General features: G+C 35.4%; 2 protein-coding genes across 27 annotated transcripts; both read left to right on the plus strand.

Annotated features, from left to right (window-relative positions):
- The first annotated feature begins 1,069 nt into the window (after positions 1 to 1,069).
- LOC105978181 (uncharacterized) lies at positions 1,070 to 4,835 on the plus strand. Of its 26 annotated transcripts, none has more exons than XM_088826035.1 (13): positions 1,138 to 1,374; positions 1,996 to 2,080; positions 2,156 to 2,305; positions 2,488 to 2,598; positions 2,778 to 2,818; positions 2,916 to 2,995; positions 3,201 to 3,302; positions 3,385 to 3,433; positions 3,691 to 3,749; positions 3,922 to 4,035; positions 4,149 to 4,228; positions 4,340 to 4,430; positions 4,585 to 4,835. In XM_088826035.1, the coding sequence occupies exons 3-10, from the start codon at positions 2,259 to 2,261 to the stop codon at positions 4,018 to 4,020; spliced, it is 588 nt and encodes a 195-aa protein (XP_088682161.1). In that variant the 5' UTR covers positions 1,138 to 1,374; positions 1,996 to 2,080; positions 2,156 to 2,258; the 3' UTR covers positions 4,021 to 4,035; positions 4,149 to 4,228; positions 4,340 to 4,430; positions 4,585 to 4,835. The 26 variants fall into 26 exon arrangements, with proteins under 26 accessions (XP_088682167.1, XP_088682237.1, XP_088682155.1 ...); XM_088826043.1 differs by having other exon boundaries at positions 4,149 to 4,215; XM_088826071.1 differs by having other exon boundaries at positions 3,922 to 4,001.
- Positions 4,836 to 7,317: 2,482 nt separating this feature from the next.
- Positions 7,318 to 8,076, plus strand: LOC105978122 (zinc finger protein 1). The gene has a single exon (XM_013003538.2). It carries the CDS (start codon positions 7,318 to 7,320, stop codon positions 8,074 to 8,076), a length of 759 nt encoding a protein of 252 aa, XP_012858992.2.
- The last annotated feature ends 5,737 nt before the right edge of the window (positions 8,077 to 13,813 follow it).

Consider the following 13,813-nt stretch of genomic DNA (forward strand, 5'->3'; position numbering starts at 1 on the left):
AGAAACCAAAGTTATTCTTTTGACATATTCTAAGCTTTTGCATTTTGTTGTTGGAGATGTGGTTTTTAGTTGAGATTGTGCAAATAATGTAAATTATAGGTTTTCATTACATTGTTGGAGTTGCTCTTATGTTTTTTCCGGTCGTGTTGTAAGACAAATATAGTATTTTAGGTAATAGATTTTTCTACAGTTTCTCAAAAGGAAAAAAAAAAAAAAAAAGATTTTTCTACAAGTTAGCTTCTATGTGTTGTTTTCTTGTTGGAGTTATGATTTACCTTAATTAGGCATTATGATTTTAGGGATGAACATGAGATATCTACGGAAATAACTGTAATATCAAAATTAAGGTAATTTTAAGTTCTTGTCATAAATCGTGATTAATAAAAAAAAATGTAAGTAATCAAATATAAGTGTGTGATATATAGATATTGAATCTGTATTCAATATATGAAAATCTGGACATCAAAAGTAGTATGGTAATTAATAAAAAGAGGCCAATCAATAATTCTATGCACATCTGATTATTTTGCTTGAGTGTTTGTTATTCGGATAGCTGCACATGATCACACACCACTCGTATATATGTATGTTTAATCGGTAGTTATTCAATTCTATATACGATTAACAATCACCTAATGTAAATAATCCATTGTGGCAAATAACTCTGATTTCGGATTTTCCAGACTTTATTTTTTATTTGTACCTTTTTTTTTTAATTTTATCAAATATTTGATATTTTAGCTAACAAAAAAAATCAGGAATAGTTACACAAAAAGTTATTTAACCCTTTTTAACCCGCACACACTACAAACAAATATATTTTTTGTGACAATTTATTGTGACGAAAGTAAAATTCGTCACATCAATAACAAGTTTATATGACGAAATCAGATGTCGTCTCATAAAGTAATGTTTTATGAGACAAAATTATTTTCGTCACATTAAGTTCATCTTATGCGACAACATTATAAATTCGTCTCGAAAAGAAATGTCTGACTCATTCCAACAATTGGTGCACCCGTTTTAGTGATAACATTTAGCTCTTTTATGACAAAGTAATTTCGTCACATTCATTTTTATTGTGACAAAATTATTTTTGTCACAAAACCAAATAATTTATAATTAAATATAAATTTAATTATAAATCTTTTACAATTAAATCTTTTGTCATTTAGCAATTCAATATTATTTTTCCCATCTTTTATTTTGCATCCGTCTCTTGTTATTTTTCTCTCACCATTTTCCTTCCACTCGCTCTCTCGTTTCGCTTGTCGCCTCCGCCACCTCCGCCAGCGTTTCGCCTGTCGCCTCCGCCACCACCGCCAGCCTTCCGCCGCCTCCGTCACCACTAGCCTCTCAATCGATTCAAGTAAGGTAATTTTGTTGTTCTCAATCTCTAACTCTAGCCTCTCTACCTCTGCTCATCTGTCATTTTTTTTCTCTCCCAATCTGCAATCGAATGTTAGGATTTTGGTTAGAAGTGCGTAAACTGGAGTTTTTGAGCCTCTACATTTACACCGCTGTCATTTTTCTTCTCTCTAATTCTGAAATCTAATGTTAAGGTTTTGGCTAAAAGTTCGTAAACTAGGTTTTTGTCCTCAAAATTAAATTAAGGATATCTAATTAAATTTTCAAAATTCATTGAAGAATTCTTCGGTGTTTGAATCTAAATTAGGTTTTCTGATTCAGAATTATGGAGTTTTCTGGTATGGTGCTTCAATGGAAGTGTAATAATGAAGCCCTAAAGGAAGAAATGAAGAGTGAAACAAGCATAGATAAAAATTGAAGTGCATAGATGGAATCCCCCTGCTCTTGTTTACTATCTATTAATTTTCTTTAGCCCAAATACTTGTGTGTTCTCCTTTGTTGGTTCATCTGCTTCGCTGGTGTCCGTTGAAATCGGCATTGGCTTTACTGACTGTCTCTAAGTTATTGTATGAATATATTTATGATTTATTTATATGAATTTTTGGTTTGTTTGATTGACTAATTAAGATGAACGAGGATTAAAAAGCGCAAAAGCAAGGAAGATGACGAAAAACACAAATCTCACAAAAAATTCCAAGCGCCATTGAGAAAGGTATTTTCCAATACCTGAATTCCATTTAAATTGGGGTTAATATGATATTTGTTAAAACCTTGGCATACAAAAAAGACCTCTTCAGCTAAATAATGGTGAATTAACCAACGGTACGAAGATAAAGAAGAAAGAACAGAGGGTGTAGGCTAAAGAAGAAAGAACAGAGGGGGTAGGCGAAATGTTAACCGTTAATACATGCGCCTGTTTCTCTTATTCAAATTCCAAGGTAATGATTTTTCATTTGCAGTCTGTTTAATTTCGATTTGGTTTTCTTCTTTGTTGTAGATAATTGGATAAAGATTGGGCAATTTCTATCCTTAATTTACAGCTTCAGATTGATGGGTTTATCTATAATTTTCATTACATTTGAAATAAGAAATCTGAGATTATGATTGATTGACTAAACTGGTTATCGCAAGTGAGAGGCAATTTGCAGATGTGTTTGTGCCTTGTCGATTTCCCAAAGGAAGATGCTTCTCTCTTAAGATGGGATTCACTACACACCAACTTCTGCAAAGGTACTCTCTTTCAGACTCTGAATGTAAGAAAATTGATTGTTGTCTGTTAGATGAGTCGAGTCGAAATCGATGTAAATATCGAGTTGTTTTTTCCGTAACTAATGTTGATTGTTAACTTCAACTGTGAAAATATGTGATATCTCCGCATTGATTAGTTACCGATGCTTTCTCTAATGCAGGAGTACTGCAAATGCAGGCGTATGGGCTGTTGTCGTATCAGGTGCAAAAACGAGCGACGATTATGCAATTAATTGCTAGATAATATTCTATGTTCTTTTTGGAACTAATGACTCCTTTGGATTGTGCTGTTACACCAGGTGTCGATGGCGTCGAAGTTTCTTCGGTTAAAGAGTTCAGTTTTACAGCCACATCTTCTGACAAAGACGACAAACTAAAGGTAGTGAATACTGTAATAGTTTTCTCATTATGTTGATAGTTTGTAATGACTTCTTTCTTTTCGGGTTTTTTTTCTCATGGTTTCTTTGCAGATCACTGTAGAGGTTTCCGGAACCAAAACGCAAGAAATATATGATAAAGTTTTCGCCAAAATGTAGAAATAATTTTTTTTTCGTTTCCCTAATGTAGAATATACCTTCTTGCAGATACCGAAAGAGATTCTTTTGGAAATTCTAGGCCCGTCAAAAGTGTACCACCAAGTTATTAAGAAAGTGATAAACATTGCAATTGCTAAATATGTAGCTAAGGTATATATGTTGCTGCCTTTACTCGACTGCGTATTCATCGAATGGGGTTATTTATATAATTAGAATTTTCTTGAAATTGCAGGAAGGTTTGAAAGTTGGTAAAGATTTACAAATCTTTAAATGGAATTCAGGTCTTGGATTGTTGTAAAGTTTCCGACTTGTTTTGCAATTTTAAATTGAAGGAGACTTAGTCTATATTAGCTTGGGCATTCAACGTGGATTTGTGTTTGTTCTAAATTATCTCACATTTTGCTTAGGAAAATTAGTAACTGTGCTAATAAGTATATTTTTGGATTGGGATATTCTGCTCCATATTAAATTATTTTTCATTTTCATTACTTGTTATGGTGGCCTTGAAATTTTAACCAATTCGAATTTCTTGCTTCAGATAACAAGTTGAGTGGGAAACGTAAAGACAAAAGCCGCAAGCATGATAATTCTTCAATTGTGAGTTTCTTGCTAAACTCTATATGCCCCGAAAAGTGTTTGTGCATGTCAGCGGGTGATGAATTGATTATAATTCAATCTGAATCGCCTGTGTAACACCAAAATTCATTTTAACTAACACAAAATTTTAGATAATAGTTTTAATTAATGTCATCTCTGGTTCTTTTTGCAGGAAGAACAACACTATGGGATTTCTCCTCTGCTACAAAATCAAAATCACTTATGGTGGTGTTGTCAGGGGCATGCACCTTGGTTCCTTTCTAAGATTTAACTTACTATGCATAAAGTTAGTGTGTAAGTATAGTTGCCTAATTATTGATTTTCCCTTTGCAGAATAACAAGCAAGGAATGAGCTAGTGTGTAAGTATAGTTGTCTAATTATTGATTTTCCCTTTGCAGAATAACAAGCAAGGAATGAGCCTTTAGCGGGATGGATTGAGTAGAACCAATCACTTTCTTAGTCAAGGTTTCTCTTCATTGTACGGTTTGTATGGATTTCAGATTTCTTATACTTTTCGTATTCATTATACAATATACTAATTATTGATCAATATGATAAAGTTGCTATACGAGTATCTTTGGTTGTGTAGACTGTATCCTTATTACTGCAGCTTGATTCCGTTTAAGTTCATATTGCTTGAAAGGAAAAGTTTCCGTGCAAAGGTGCATCTTTGTCTTCAGGTAATAGTACTACAACTTGATTGCTTTAAGTTCATGTTAGTATTTGCATATTCCGCTCAATAATTTCCATGGTGAAAAGTTAGAATTCATTAAATTTCAGAACACTCTAAGGTACTTGTTCGGTTATTTAACGTCACAAATCTTTAATTTTCAGGTTGTTAAAAAGTTAAGAAGTTAGACAATTTTTCGAGAACTCCCGTTCCATCATTTGAAGCAATGGTTGGAAATAGAATTGCTACATTTTACTTATCCATTGAAGTACAAAGAAGATTGTGAGAAGGATATTGCTCCACTAAAGGAAGGACTTTGTATTTATATATTATGTAGTTTAATTTTAATGTAAGTTTCAATTTAATTTGTATGTGAAATGGTACGATATATTGCAATACAATTTTATTTTCGAAATTGTTGTTTAGTTTTTTGGAATTGTATTATTAGTTTCTTTAATTTAAATGGTAATAATATGAATAATATAAATAGTACGTGGGGATGATAAGTTGATAATTAATTCAGGCTTTCTTATTGGTCTAAAAAAAAATTTGTTTTTCATTTATTTATTGCAAGAGTAAACTAAATAATTATATTCCTTATAGAGAACCTAAAACAAATCCTAATTAAGATCCAATATTAATCTTCACCATCACTTAATAAATACCACTATATAATACAAGATCCTCTTTTCTAAAACCTCACTCTCTCTCAACAATCTCTGAAGAAAACTCTCTCTCTCTATACAATAAACAATTTCAATGGCTCTTGATCGCTTGAGAATTGGATCAACAATAAGCCCTAGCCGGGCTCTGATACCACTTGTCACGGAATTGTTCCATGAACGACGAACCGTGAGGCCTTAGCTTCTTCTCGCCCCTAGCGATAGCTAAGTCAGCATCTCCCGAATGTGGTGCGAATGCTAAGTGATGGAAAATGAACAAAGAACTTAATAAGATTAGAAACTTTGTAGGAAAGTACTTGTATTGCTTGAATGTCTTGGATTTTTTAGATTTTTTGTTGGATGATTACAAATGAAGTCCCTACTTCTATTTATACTAGGCCACCTCCTTAATGGGCGGTGGAGATCTATTTGATCTACCAGCTAGGAGTTGTTCACTAGAACACTCCAAAGTATTTCTACAAAATATCTACAAAGGGAGGATTTTAGAAAATTTTATAGAATCCTCCAAGAATCACTATATACACTTGGGAAAATCGATACAATCGAGAGTAGAAGAAGGTAAAGTAATACCGAGCCAAAGTAAATGGGGAAAAGTGAAATTTACCATATTTTATATTATTTTATTTTTCTTTCAAGGTTTATTTACATTTATTTAAAAAATACAAAATTGAGCAAGAGAATGAGAAGTCAAATAATGACTTGAGTTTGAATTCATTTAGTAATATCTTTTATGTTTAATTTGTAACACATAGTTTATACTTTTTTTTTAACGGGAAAACATAATTATAATAGGGACCCATTGTCAGAAACAGTGGAGGGTCACACCCTCCAAAGAATCTAAAGTCTCACGTGAAACAATATCGTGAGCTAGTTTATTGGCATCACGCTTTACAAACGGAAAGGAAATAGAAGAGAAAGAGAAAAGAGCGAGCTAAAACCGCCTCCGTAATAGCGCCGAATGAAGTAAGTGAAGAACCTGAGCCATTAAGCGCATCAGTCGATCACCGGGAGACAATCACCCTCAATAATAATGCCAGGCCATCCGAAGCTTAACGCGATAAGAGTAAGCTTGTAAAACGGCCCGAGCTTCCCCCTCGGCAGGTAACACTCGGCCAAGATGCCGAAAATTCTTCTACCACACACTTTGACCTTGTGAATCATTAGTAACCATAGATGTGTAATAGTGATCATTACCTCGCGGAAAAAATTGCGTCAACGTTAACTTTAATCACCCCCATCGGTGGTGGAGATTACAAAATGGCCTGGGACCGTTTGTCGACAACGCTCCGGCGGTGAAGTGTTAAGCAGAACTCGCGTGATTCGGATGATGGTGGTGGTGATCGGTTGGCTTCTAAGGTTAGTGGATTTTATTAACTTTTTTGTCTGCAGGATAGAATTGTAATTATATGAATTTGGACGAGGGTACTAATGAATTTGCAAAGTGTATTTAAACCCAGATTTTTCTACTAGTTAGCTTCTATTTGTTGTTTCCTTGTAGGAGTAAACTTCATATAGATTATTTACCTTAATTAGGCATTATAATTTTAGGGATGAACTTGAGATATCTACGGCAATAGGTCTATATGGAGTATCAAAATTAAGGAAATATTAATTAGTTCCTAAATTCTTGTCATAAAATCGTAAGTAATAAATAAATTTAAATAGTAAGTCTGTGATATGTAAATATTTAAGCTGTATTAAATATATGAAAATTGGACATCAAAATTAGTAGTGGAAATAAAAAGAGGTCTAAGTATATGGGGAATTATATACTAAACCAATTTATTTAACTCGAATATTTGGTAATTGTACATATAAACATTCATCCAATATAAAATAACCGCAAATTAACAGTGACCGGGTGTAAATAATGGGACTTTCTTATTGGTCCAAAAGAAAAGGAGCATCCACATATTTTATTTTTGACTTGAGAAAAAGTCGGAAGAGAAACACAATTGCCCTAGTCAATTCTGAGTCATTAGCATCTCTCTCACACACATACACACACTTTCTCTGTCACATATACACGCACGAAATAATAATATTTCCATATAGACAACCCTAAAATTAAAACAAATCCTAAATAAGATCCAATACAAATTTCTTCACCATCACTTAATAAATACAAGACCCCTTTTTCTAAAAGCTCATTCACTCTCTCTCTCTCTAAACAGTTTCTGAAATCTCTCTCTCTCTACAATAAACAATTCCAATATGGCTCTTGATCGGTCTTTGAATTGTAGCGCCGTCGTGGGGTCGTGGAAGAAATCATCGAGGCGATCGAAGCGATGGTGTCAGTTAAAACTCGGAGCCGACGAGATTTTGGCCGCCCAAGGTCTCGTCATGCTCGCCAGAAGCGGCGGCGGTCCTTACCCATCTCCCCCCGCCGCCAATCACCTGATCACTGGAGAAGCCAAACACGGTGGTAACAAGCCTGCCGTTCCCGAAACCACCATCTCCGCCGCCGCTTCACTCGACTTCAAGATATCTCAAGAATGGGTCCCTACTACCCCGTGCCCGCCGCCGGCCGTGCCCAAATCGTACAGGAGTTGCGCCGACTCCGGTAAGGGTTTCAATTCATACCAGGCGCTCGACAGAAACCCTGACGCCGTCATCCCCGCCATCCCCGCCGCCGCAATCGAAAGAAACCCATACGCCGTCATCCCCGCCGCCGCAATCGAAAGAAACCCCTACGCCGTCATCCCCGCCGTCGCCGCCGCGTCCACCAGATGCACCTCCGGCATGAATCGGAGTGGTAATAAGCTTCACGAGTGCGAAATCTGCCACAAAACCTTCACATCGGGACAGGCTCTCGGCGGCCATAAGCGCAAGCACTATGAAGGCGTCATCGGCGCCGGTTCTAAAAAGAGCCGGAAAACCTCCTCAAACGGCGGCGCAGCCACCCAAAAGATGATCCGGGATTTTGACTTGAACCTGCCGCCGCCGCCTGATGATCAAGATTTCAAGTTTTAATGAATTGAACAAGAAGTGGAAAGTGCTGTGCCGCCACCTTTATACGTATGAAAAATATCTTTAAAATATTTTTTCTGGAGTCACATTACTTAGGATTCTGTGTATACTTTTATATATTCATTTAAATTCAATGAATTAATTTTTCAATGCCTATTTTCATATTCTTTATCGTTCTTGAATTTAGTTCTTTTTTCTTTTTCTTTTTCCCTTCATACATAGTACCTCATTAAAATCTTATTTGGTCTAACCTTTATGCGTATGAACAGTTTTAGTGCCCTTTTTTCAACCTGATCAAAATAATATATCTTTAAAATATTTTTCTGGAGTGTTAATTTATTGTTTCCATATTATTTAGGATTCTGTACATGTATATTTTTATTCATTTATTAAATTCAATGAATGAATTTTTCAATGCCTATTTTCATATTCTTTATCGTTCTTGAATTTAGTTTTTTTTTTAATACCAAAAGTAAAATTTTATTGAATCAACATGTACGAATAATATGGTATGCCGATTATTTCCGAAAATTAGAAAAACCTAACCTATATCGGAAAATAAAACGCTTAACAAAGGCCACGTTATTGCAAGTAATATAATGAAAGGAACGATGATAAGAATAAACAAACTTTGCCAACTGATTTAGCTACTCGATTCTGCTATATGATTAAATTTTCCAATGCGGACGTACCAACTTTGTTCCAAGGGTTTCCAAAAAACCCCTGAGTTATGGTCAAATTACAAAAAAAAAACCCCTCTTGTTTAGATAATTACATCTACCCCCTTAATTATGATTTTTTCTTATACCTCCACCCTTATGGTGCCAAATTCAACATAATCATCTAGATTCCGTGGAACATATGTACTCTAGTTTGTACTCATTTTGTGTAAAAATACAGTTTCCGATGCACCACAAACTGATATGTACAAGCTAAAAATCACATATTATGATCATCTTGCTTCATAATGTAGACTTTGAATGGGATAAAACGAGTACAAAAGTGATAATATTCCATATAATCTCGAAGATTCCACTAAATTTGAGGAGTTGAGGGGGTGGTTCTAATTACCCAAACAAGAGGGGTGTTTTTGTAATTTGACCATACCTCAGGGGGTGTTTGTAATTTACCCTATAATTTATTTCCCTCTGCTCAAGTATGAGGTTGATGAATAGCTAACTAGACAACCTCAACAGAAAATTAACATTGTTGTGGTTGTCAGTAATATTACTGTATTTAAAGTAATTTTAATGTCATTACAATAGTAGACAGTAATATTATTACGTTGAGCGATCACTAAATCAAACAAAATAAAAAATCCAAAAATAAATAATATTGATTGTGGATGATAGTAACATTATTGTGTTTACAATAATTTTACTGCCAACCACGATAATATAACTATCAAACAGTCAGCGGGGGGCGGAACAAAAAGTTCAAAAAAATAAAATAAAAGTCAACGCCGAAAACCAGCGGCTGAAAAACAAAATTAGAAAACAAAATTGAAAAGAAAAGGTGAAAATTCATTTTTTTGGTTAAAATTTATAAAATTTGAGTTAAATTAGGGTTATATAAGGAATTGAGATTAACAGATTGGAGGTTATTTTGTCATAAACATTCAGTTTAGCTTTACTTATATGATCACATGTTAAGAGAATGCACTTATTGACGAAAAATATATAACACGTAAATCTAAAATAATAAAGGTGGTGGGTTAGAAACTTATGCATAAAAAACCCTTTAAATAAACTTGACCTATGATTATAATAAAGTAACACATAAATTCGAAAAAGAAAGGAGATGCATATGCATGAGGCGGGTACGAGACGGGTTTAGAAAGACATGCACCCCCTCTACTAGCAAAATTTATCACTCATACCAGCTTCGTACCCGTTCCGGGGGTGATTTTAATTTATTAAACCCGCCCCATACCCGTAATTTCTTTTATATAATTTTTTTAATTAAACTATCTTTAAAATTAAGTATCTTATAATATAAAAATATATAAAACTAATAAACATATATAAACGAGTTGGATAGGGGGGCGGATGAGGGTGCATATGATCAAAATCGTACCTGTCTCGTACTTGCTAGTCTCGTACTTGCTACGGGTGAAATTTTTAAAACCTTTACTCATCCCAATCCTCACTTGTAGAAAATGATTTTTTACAACAATTTTTTTTGGCTGTAATAAAACGTACATTTTACTACGGGATAACATGGAGTCATAGTAAACGTTAGGATTTACGGTAGCAAAAACATATTTGCTACGGCCATTTACTGTAGCAAAATTTGTGTTGCGCCCGTATATGCGACGTAGCAAATTCGTAGAAAATGCATAGCAAATGCTTGTTTACTACAAATTAGGTACATTTGTGACGGTTAGTGATCGTTGTAAAAAGCTATGTTTCTACTAATGCCCATTAGCTAACATAGCGGGACTTATCTAGTAAATCCAGAACAGGACGGCGCGCCGGCGCAGGATGGGTATATGTTGAGATGGGTTAAATTGTCATCTTTGAGTAATAGATTTTTGTACTAGTTATTAGTTTCTGTTTGTTGTTGCCTTGTAGGAGTTAACTCGATCTAGATTATTTACCTTAATTAGGCTCTATTATTTTAGGGATAAACTTGAGATATATATCTACGGAAATAACTCTATATAATATCAAAATAAATAAATAAATTCAAATTGTTAGTGTGTGAAATATATAGATATTTAATATGTATTAAATATATGGGGCTCTTTGAGGAAACTCTTCATTATTTCTTTTAATAAATAGAGGTCCAAAATATTTCTCTCAATTTGAGAAAAACTCACACCCATTTTCAGTCATTATTTTTTCAATTTTGTCCCCGCCCGCAACATCATCACTGCGTCACGCGCTGGTCATCAACAATTTTTTTTATTTTCTTATTTTCTTTTCGTTTTTTTTTTGTATCAATTTTATTAATCGACTATGAAGCATAGTCGATTAAAAAAATTCTTTAAATGTTTTTTTAATTTTTCTTTTAAACTTTTTTTGTTTTTTTGTTTTTTTAACTTTTTTTTCACAGTTGATTAAGAATTTGCTACTAAAAATAACAAATCAAAACTGCAAAAAAAATGAAAAATCACCTATATTTTACAAAAACAAAAAATATAAGAACATTATATCTGATTTATACTATTGGAATTAATAAACAAAAAAAAAAAATTGGAGTCGATCAACCTTAATCGATTACCAGTATATAGTCGATTAAGAATCTGCTACTAAAAATAACAAATCACAACTTCAAAAAAAAAAATGCCAAATCAACAACCTTTTACAAAAACAAAAAATATACATACATTATAATTGATTTATACAATTGGAAGCAATAAACAAAAAATCCAAAAAAAAAAAAAACAGAGTCGATCAACCTTAATTTACTACCAGAGCATAGTCAATTAACTTAATCATCTATGGAACATGTACATAGTCGGTTAAGGTTCCAGCATGTGCGAATTTCTCTACACACGTCGTCCTCCGCCCGATCCACAAAAAAACCCTAAATCCGCCTCCCCATCGTCACCACATCGCCGCCACACCACACTATTCAACCAATTCATAACAAGAATAAAATAAATAATTCATACAAAAAAACACAAATTAGCATTTCAATGTCCACAGAAAAAAAAACAGAAACGATTCAAGGTATTTGTCAACCATTGATGGTCACTCCATAAACAATTTCTGAGCACATGACAAACCAACACTAAAAAAACAATTAAAAAAATAAACAAACAAATACCTTCATCAACATCAATTGCAACAGTGATTTTCTCATGCCACATCCTCGTAGCCGTCAACCCACTGCGCCCTGGACGACGAGCGTCAGTCATCAGCTTCAACGTCGTCGATGGAGACCACCGCCGCCAACTACAGATCTGTCACCACCCTTCACGCGGCGGCGGGAGGCGGCGACAAACACTCTTCCATCACCACCACCGTCGGTCGACGTCTTTCTTTTCCTCTGAATTTCAGTCGAGAAGAGAAGAGTGAAGAGAGAAGATGAGGAGATGAGAAAAGAAGAAGAGAGAAACGGCAAATGAAATGGGTTATGGCTTTGAAACGTTAAAATGAAATTTAATATAATAAGGATGGTTAGGAGATTATATATTAAAATGACATTTGAGTGGAATATAAGTTAAGGGGGTTTTTTCTAAATTTTTTTGAAAGGAGTGTTTCCTTAACATAGTTTCTTAGATGAGGGGGTTCATTTTCCCATTAAGTATATGAAAATTTGGGCATCAAAATTAGTAGTGGTAATAAAAAGAGGTCTAAGCATATGTGAAATTTATACTACACCGGGTAATTACATTGAGTATCTGTTAACCCTAAATCAGATTAACAGTTAACTGGTGTAAATAATGGAGCATTCATATATTTTATTTTTGACTTGGAAAGTAAAATTGCTCAAGTCAAGTCTGAGTAATTAGCATCTCTCTCTCACACACAAACACACACTTACTCTCTCACATATACACACACGCAATAATAATATTTCCATATAGACAACCCCAATGCAAAAACAAATCCTAATTAAAATCCAATACTAATAAATACAAGATCCTCTTTTCTAAAACCTCACTTTCTTTCTCTCTCTCTCAACAATCTCTGAAGAAAAATCTCTCTCTTTCTCTCTCAACAATTCCAATGGCTCTTGATCGGTCTTTGAATTCTGCGCCGCCGCTCAAGAACGCCCGCCATTTCGACTTTCTTGATCTACCTAGCAGCAGCGCCGTCGTCGGATCGTGGAAGAAATCATCCAGGCGATCTAAGCGACGGTGGCAGATTAAACTGGGAGAGGACGAGCTTTCCGCCGCCCGCCTCGTCATGCTCGCCAGAACCGGCGGCGGTCCTTACCCATCTCCCCCCGCCGCAGCCGCAGCCAGTCCTTCCACCGAAGAGAGCAAACACGATGGTGATAACCCTGTTTGTCCCGTACCCATCATCTCCGCCGCCGCTTCACTCCATGTCAAGATATCTCAAGAATCGGTCCCAACTACGCCGTCTCCGCAGCCGGCCGTGCCCAAATCGTACAGGAGGTGCGCCGACTCCGGTAAGGGTTTCAATTCATACCAGGCGCTCGGCGGCCACAAAGCCAGCTGCTGCCTGAAGCCAACAACCGCCGCTGCAATCGACAGAAACCCCTACGCCGTCATCCCTGCCGTTGCCGCCGCGTCCACCAGATGCACCTCCGGCATGAATCGGAGTGGTAAGATTTTCACGAGTGCGAAACATGCCAGAAAACCTTCACATCGGGACAGGCTCTCGGCGGCCATAAGCGCATGCACTATGAAGGCGTCATCGGCGCCAGATCTAAAAAGAGCCGGAAAACCTCCTCAAACGGCGGCGCAGCCACCCAAAAGGTGATCCTGGATTTTGACTTGAACCTGCCGCCGCCGCCTGATCAAGATTTCGAGTTTTAATGAATTCAAGAAGTAGTGGAAAGTGCTCTGCCGCCACCTTTATGCGCGTATAAAAAGAATATGTCTTTAAAATATTTTTCTGGAGTGTTAATTGATTGTTCCATACTATTTAGGATTTTTGTGTATACTTTTATTTACTTAAATTCAATGAATTCTTCTATGTCTCCTTTCATATTCTTTTATTTGTTCTTAGTTTTTTTAAGTATAAATAGTATTTTGCCACTCGTATGTTGCCTGTTTTTGTACATTGTCTCTTTAACAAATAAAAAGCTTGTACGGGTACGC

The sequence above is a fragment of the Erythranthe guttata genome, chromosome 2 (genome assembly GCF_056151865.1).
Source record: "Erythranthe guttata isolate IM_541 chromosome 2, IM_541, whole genome shotgun sequence".
NCBI lineage: Eukaryota > Viridiplantae > Streptophyta > Magnoliopsida > Lamiales > Phrymaceae > Erythranthe > Erythranthe guttata.